Below are 7,755 nucleotides of genomic sequence, written 5' to 3' on the forward strand. Positions count from 1 at the left end.
TATCTAGTCGGGAGTGGTGCTGACTGAAAACAGATGATTTGGAGCGATTCGCGCGCCATCCGTTGGTCATTCTAAGGACTTATTGAACTACCCTCGTAATAATGCTCGAAGTTCATACCGTCTTAGCATGTGACTGTTTAGTTAGTTCCTTTGCAATCTTGCCGGGGAGGCCGTGAGGTCCTTTCCTAGCGCTGAAGCTATAAATCCTATTGTGCCACACCCGCTTGTTTTCTTAAGGCAGTAAACCATATCTGACCACCTTCGCCGAGTATTTAGATCTCGCTGTATTTCGTTGTTTCCAACATTTTTGAAATTTAACTCTCAGGTGCCAGGCGTACACAATCGCACAGTGAATGATGCTGATCTCTTTGGGCAGCAAAGTGAGTCTCACTTACTATGCCATTTGGCAGCCTCCCTAACTAGGCCGTGGGAAGGGACGGACAGGTTAGGGTAGACGCCGCTGAAAAAAATACACTGCGTGTAAATTCACAGCCACGCGAGTGAAAAACCTTTGTGCTTGTACATTGGCAAGATTGGCGTCCCATGACAGTGTCAAACTTGGCGCAAAACGTCAAATCACTAGACATTTCAGCCAATGATATTATCCTAGTAATTCACAGAAATACTCTCATTGGCTGATATGTCAGTTGCGTTGAAGTTTTGCATTTTCGCGTAAAGGTGGACACTGCCATGGGACGCCACCCTAAGAAAAAACAACCGTAAAAAGTCATAATAATGCGTCCTTTGTTTGTCGGGCTAAGCGCGTGCCTGTCTGCTGGTCGCTCGACAGTCGACTGCTCGCGACTTCGGTGCTTTTGACGATTTGTCGTTCAGGCCCAAAACGTGTCTCCATCAGTGGCAAAAACATACTACATGTAATTTTGCTCTCTGTCAAGGTCTTGTACATTCCGTCAATTTAAGCCACACAGAAAAATTGTGAATGCGATGTTATTGGTAAATTCACAGTCTCATGTAAATACAATGCTCTATTTATCTTTAAGATTTATATGGGTAAAATAGTTTCCAGTGTAATACGCTGCAATTTTACACGTCAAATGTCAAAGTACGGCGGTCATGGCTTTATCACAATGGCCATTTTAGTTTAATTATAGGACAATGTTAATTAGTATTGAGGTCTTGTTAATTTACTACTTTATTCACAGTCAAGTTATGAAAGTCCGATAGGTTAAATTACGGTCGAATATGATTTTCAACATACATTTTTTACAGTATATTAGTGTGTGTTAATTCCTCGAAAAGCCGACCAGCAACCACCGAGCGTTAGTTACCTCGACATCAGGCCCTATCAACTCAATGGTAGAAATATGAAGAAGCACAGCGCCAACAGTTGGCCATAACTTGAACTAAAATGATCAACGTGCGACATATGTGTGCCATATATAAATTGTTTGTATGTTAAAACTTATAATATTGAATATATTTATCAATAAATTGGATAAAAAAAATGAGAAAGATATGTAAAGATACATATAAAGTATAATAAATTACTTTTAATATATCTTTATACATTTTTCACTTTATTTATTCATTTTATTGATCATTATATTCAATTTTAAGATTAAAAACATATTTATAATTCATATAATAGCACACGTGTAAAATAATGAAATGTCAAATTAGCGTCAACATCACGTGCCACCTCAAACGGAGCATCTGCAGCAAGATCATTCACCTCTTTTTCAGGCACCGACAAGGAAAGCACTATTTTTGTTTTGAAAAAATTTCGCGGTACGCGTAAATAATCCTTTGCCCGAAAACGCAGAAAGCATACTCGATAACCGCTTTTATGGATTTCTTTATAGGTTATTTTCGTCAAGAGAGGATTCGACACCGCTTCACCTGCCGATTAAAAAGCACTGAAAACGCACTGGCCAACGGCACTGGGACGCCAGTGCGTTTTCAGTGGCTTTTTGTGCTGATTTTCAGCATCTAAACCGCACAGAGAACTGATGGGACGGTCATATAAGGTTCCTATTGTATTCGTAATGTACCGGGCGGGCAGGGTTATTTACAGTACCTGGCTGCAACCAAACGGCAGGGTCTAACCAAAACATACCCTGCTTTGCATTCTTCGAAAATTGGTGATACTTCACGTGACGCGACGATTGACGCCCGGGAACGACACACCTCTGTTTGTTTAACTTTATGGCCATCGGATTCTTTTTTGCGAATAAAATATATACTTTGGCACCGTTTGACACTTTGAATTTTCAAACCTTCAAATTTAATCACCTGTGCCCACACGCAACTCCAACTGTCGGCCGCAACTTGTACTATGCCTGAAATAATAATTATAATTCTTCATATTCTCCAATTAGAGTTTAGAAGGCCTGCTTGACATGGAGCCTCTACCTTGGGAGGTTACTAGCCTCTTTCGAGGGGATCAACAGTTTGAAGTTAGTTTCGAACCACCAAACAAAAGCATGACAAATGAGAGACGCGTTAACAAAGGATATCTCGACTACCTTTCGACCGACCGACTCACGTCTTGTGCACTCTTCCTCATTTTTATGATAATTTTAGAAACAGTAAATATTTTATTATGTCCTTAGTCTCATTTTAAAAAGGAAATTTCAGACTGTCAGTTAAAGAAGTTTTAATTTTAACCATTTACTTCCCCAAGCCTAAAGCATATAGACAGTTGAATTTGAGAATAGAAAATTGGCCAAAAACGGTAAATAGGTCAGTATGTCTCAGATGCTATCTCAGCTACTTTTAATCGCAATTCGTTCGAGTAGAGCTTTATCGATGCTACATTAAATAAGCTTTCTAAACATTATTTTAAATCCAGTTTTCGTAAGTGGCCGCACAATTTTGACTGGCAAGTGTAAGTGTCGTAATATACGCTATTTCGTAACAAATTTGATTAATGGAATAGTAAATAATTGTTAGAAGATTTTTAAATGAAAGCATGATTTCTCGAAGACTCCTCCCCGGTTAAACAAATCGATTTACAGGGCCTGCTAGTACTTCATCATATAAAAATCACCCAAAATTGTTTGCAGAACAGAAAATACTCTAAGAATTCTAGACAGGGTATTCTAAAACAGATGATCACCTAAAATAAGTAGCACAATGTGAGTCTAAATCCTTCTAATTTTTGTTTTTCTTTTAAGGCATATTTAGGAGAGACAGTTGTGGATTGACGGCTCTCGTCTGGAAGCCAGATAATGAAAATATACTAGCCATAGGTGCAGAGGACGGAAGTTTATCTATAATTGATATTCGAAAACCTGATGGTGAACCAATATGTGAAGTCGTTTTTCCTAGGGAGGTTTACAAACTCGCATTTAATCCACAAATGTAAGCTTATAATAATTTTCTTTATATCTGAAAAACAAAAAAAAAGTAGATTTGCATCTTAATCATTTAATTTCAGCCCCAATCAATTAGCCGGATGTTGTGACGCAAACGTAGTAAAAATATTCGACACAGATAGAAGTCTTGCGACAATTTACGAGGATTACAGACATCGAGACTTTGTTCGAGGCCTTGCATGGTGCCAGGATAAACTTTTAACTTCTTCGTGGGATAACACCATTCTCGATCACTGTGCGGTGGAATTGTGAAGTTATTCGCCTTAAGAAATTGGAACCAACTTGATAAAAATTAGCGTTTCGCTCTCTTTTAGGAAACGCTGATGTGAATTCAATTAAACAAGTCGGAATTGGAACATAACTAAAACTGTTTCCATCATTCTATGCTCTGTGTATCAAAACTTTAGTCACTTTATGTTTCAATGTATCATTTCAACTGTGAGTAATTCACTTGAGCATATGTAACGTTGCAATTCAGAGATGCCATTGGCCAGTTAATTTACAATATCCAGACTATGTTGTACCACTCGATGTTAAAATTATATTAGAAAAACTTCTCAGTTTATGAAATTAAAGATTTTTTTTTCAAGCAGGAAATTTGATTACGCTTATGATTTTTTTTATTGTGAATAAATTGAGATTTTGTGAAAATAAAATATTTTGCACAAATATATTTATAAAATCAGCAAGTTATCTTTTTGTTTTATTTATTAATGTGTAGAAAACGAATTAAAAATTAAATGGAGTTCCAAACATAAATTAGGATCGCAAAATATGGAAAAGTATTCCTAAAAATTATCATGTTTCGATCTCACGTGGACGCTGGAAAGCAGCGACGAGAGAATTGAGTTGAACGGCTTCGCTGCTTCCGGAAATCACTCTTTTTTCTATTTCTGCCATCTTTATTATGAGATCAATCAATATCGGTTCCGGAAATTCAACTGGAAAAAAGGAAGAGTTATTAGTTTCACTTGCTTTCTTATTCGTCTATTGTAAATATTTTCCAAGCATACGAACTTTTATTAACAAATACGTGCAATTCTGTAAGTATATCTTGAAGAGCCAAGCCTTTCCTCACTTTGAGGTCTTGAATTTCTGTTCAAGAGTTAAGGAATAGAGAACCTGATCAATGCTAAATATATAACTAAATAATTTAAAGATTGAGATAAAAATTTTTATTTGCAATTTGTAAAGGATACTGCAATAAGCAAGTTGGTATGTTTCGTTCAGCAGCCAATTCAAAATATTTCTGATATCGACAGGGAGGGGATGGCCGACGCAAGTGTACACGTTATCTTCTGTAACTGAACCAAAAGCAAGCCAAGTACTCTGGAGCACGTTGATTACTTTTCTCATATCCCCGCCGCTCAGTGTCATGAGGGCTTTCTTTCCATCTTCACTTACTGTTAGTCTGTAAATATTAATTTTTAGTGTCAAATGTTTTTAAGAAATTAGCTATTGGCTATATACTTTTAAATATTCGCTACAATATCAATTTGACTCACTTCACTCAACTGAGCAAGGGATACATGCTTTTGAAAACGACGTAGGCACATTAGCGTGGTGCAATAATGCAAAATTATTTTTTTAAGGTAGAAGACCCCCCTCATCAATTTGTGAGGTTCACAGAAAAAATTCTTTTTTTTCAAATTGATAAATACTTAATATTAACACGTGCACCCGGATCTTTGAAAATCCTCATAGGATTTACATGGTGGAAAACGCTTTATGGAAAAATGATTGAAAAATTAACTTTTTATACATTGAATTAACAAATTCTGTTTAAAATTGTTATTGAAAATATTTTGCATATGTTTAAACCATTAATAACTTTTTACTTTTGACTACTTTTCATGGGAGAGGTACGGAAGATTCTAAATTTTTTTCGAATTTCTCCAACTATGTCGCGCATTATTAAAATATTGTCTTTATTATTTGTTTAAATTATTTTTCAGTGATTAATGACTAGTTAGTTCTTTGAACACGATTCAATTGAACATCAAGAGATTTTCAAATGTATTTTAAAAAATAAGCATTGACATTACTAAATTAAACACCAGACTTTAGGAACACTAAAATTTATTCCACCTTTCCCATGAAAGATGCTCAAGTCAATATTATAAAATATTTTTAACCTAAAATATTAATCTCAACATTAATAACGTGTCTTCTTAATCCCAGAATTGTTCCTAGTTTATTATTCTTAGAATGAATCCTAGAATTTTTTTCACTTCGGATCGGCTTTTTCGATTCGATCGGCCCGTCGTTAGAATAACTAGTAATAATAACCCCTTAGATGCTGTTTATCTCAAGATATACAAAACGTTTTTTACACCTTTACAGGTTTATAATGTTTATTTTCTTATTTAACATTTTCAAAATAGAATTAGAGGGGGGGGGCTACTAAAGGGTATCCCAATATTGGTGTTATTACGTATCACCCTATTTTATTTTTGTTTTTGCATAAAATAACAGTTTTTTAAAAATTTGTATTCTGCATTTGTGGCATTTGAATTAATAATTTTGGAATGAGAAATTTCATGTAATGTCAAATATATTTACCTCAAATTTTTATTCATTTGTATAGTATTGAGTTGAAATTTGTATTGATTGTATCCTATAATACTTTTCTACAATATTATAAAAAGAAAAGTGATTATGATTTTTAACTCTTTTAACTAAAAGTTATTTGCAGATGGGATTTTGTTTTTGATTAAAATTGTTTGGCATCCTAGAAACAATTTACGATCAAATTTACAATAATCTTTCAAGCCAATTTTGAGCAAAAAATCATTATAATTTATAATCATATTTTGAAATTCCATTCTTAGTATAATTTAAATGTTAAAACTTTGAAAGTTAGAATATTATGTTTTTTCAGTTAGCCGCTTGTTAGTATTAGTCCTTACCGTTCACATACTTAGTTTAGTTTTGCGATTAAGTTAAATAAAAATTTCATATTATCTTTAATAAGAAATGATCAATTAAACAGTATATCATGATATTTTCAACCTATAATAAGGATGTGAATTCTAAAGCCCAATATTGATATGGACAAGTTCAATTTTATAAAAGACTAATTAGCAAATAATAATCACAATTGAAACTTTCGAGCAGTCCAAAATAATTGATCTCTTCTGAATTTTCAACTTTCCAAATCTTGCAAATTAAAGCTTAAAAAATTGTAATTCCAAAACTTTGTATTCAATCTTTTAATAATGAACAACTTTTAAAGTAGAATCTAGATAATTGGACAACTAAAATAAGGAGCATGTTATAAAGACGCGTAACGCGTTTTTTGCTAGCAAAGAATAATTTTTGAATATTTTCATTGGTTTTCTTTGCAAATTTTGAAACGCCTTTATCGTTTGAATGTTTCAATTGCGCATGCACTGTTAAAATTCCTGCATTAAATGTTATATACTCTCTAAATCTAAATGAGTAAAAGGTAATTAATCAAATAGTGCAAGTGATTACAATTGATTTTGTAAGTTTTTTTACTAGTAATTAGTAAAAAAAAACATCACGTGCGTCCTAAACTACGACCCAAGACAGATTCATATGGAAGCATCTTCGGTAAATGTTAATAACTTTCACCTTTCCATACATGTATCAATATATAGAAGAACACTGTACGAAGTCGAAAGAATTCGGTTTATAAGAACTTTACATCTACCAACGTTTCGGTGTGTCAGTACCTTAAATTATACTTTCGAGCCATGGTTTCATTAGACTGAGGGGCGACTCCCCACATCGAGGTCCAAGTAGTACACGTCAGAAAATTACTTGTTCTCAGTGGAAATGTTATTGATTTACTTTCATATACCATTTCTAACTGAACAAGTAACAAGTTCACTGCTACCTTTAATTTTATACTATTTTATGAATACGCACAAATTAATTCAGATGTACACAATATATGATCAACATTTGTATCTTCTCAAACAATATAATGCAAAATTACAAATAAATGCAAAAGAAATATTAATCAATTATCGCTAGAACTTTTGTTTATTATGTTTCTGTTACTTGTGATAATAACAGGTACAATAATTCGGAACATATTCATTCAATATTGCTGGAAACTAACGGCTTGTTTTGATATATTTATGTTCTATGGTAACTAAATTGAATGAAAGTAAAAAAAGTAAAAAATCGATTAAATCTGATCCGACAGTAGCATTAATCGAATGTTGGTTTTTCGACATTCGATCAGTGGGTGAATCGAATCGAATAGACCAATCCGAAAATGGTTTTACACAAAACTAATATTTTTCATTTTTTGAAACATTTTCGGGTATTATTTAGAAGAAGTATGTGCAAGTCAAAATAAGAAATGATTGAACTTTAAGGAAATGGACATACACCAAACTCTCGCTTTTAGTGAAGTGTCGGGGGTTGCCTTCAAATGGCCTTG

The 7,755-nt window shown here is 33.7% G+C and overlaps 2 protein-coding genes across 2 annotated transcripts in view; one reads left to right on the forward strand and one right to left on the reverse strand.

Moving 5' to 3' along the window:
* Window positions 1-3,954, forward strand: part of LOC117177274 (methylosome protein 50-like) — a 28,211-nt gene extending 24,257 nt beyond the window's left edge. Inside the window, exons 4-5 of the mRNA XM_033367866.1 lie at window positions 3,138-3,324; window positions 3,401-3,954. Coding sequence (XP_033223757.1) covers window positions 3,138-3,324; window positions 3,401-3,590 — 377 coding nt within the window. The 3' untranslated portion in view covers window positions 3,591-3,954. The remainder of the gene's footprint in view (window positions 1-3,137; window positions 3,325-3,400) is intronic.
* Window positions 3,955-4,032: 78 nt separating this feature from the next.
* The window catches only part of LOC117176243 (replication factor C subunit 5), a 13,482-nt gene continuing 9,759 nt past the window's right edge, over window positions 4,033-7,755 (reverse strand). The window contains exons 6-8 of the mRNA XM_033366391.1: window positions 4,538-4,749; window positions 4,356-4,433; window positions 4,033-4,279 (exon numbers count right to left, since the gene is read on the reverse strand). Of these exons, the coding sequence (XP_033222282.1) occupies window positions 4,137-4,279; window positions 4,356-4,433; window positions 4,538-4,749 (433 nt within the window). The 3' untranslated portion in view covers window positions 4,033-4,136. The remainder of the gene's footprint in view (window positions 4,280-4,355; window positions 4,434-4,537; window positions 4,750-7,755) is intronic.

Source organism: Belonocnema kinseyi, chromosome 7 (assembly GCF_010883055.1).
Source record: "Belonocnema kinseyi isolate 2016_QV_RU_SX_M_011 chromosome 7, B_treatae_v1, whole genome shotgun sequence".
Lineage (NCBI taxonomy): Eukaryota > Metazoa > Arthropoda > Insecta > Hymenoptera > Cynipidae > Belonocnema > Belonocnema kinseyi.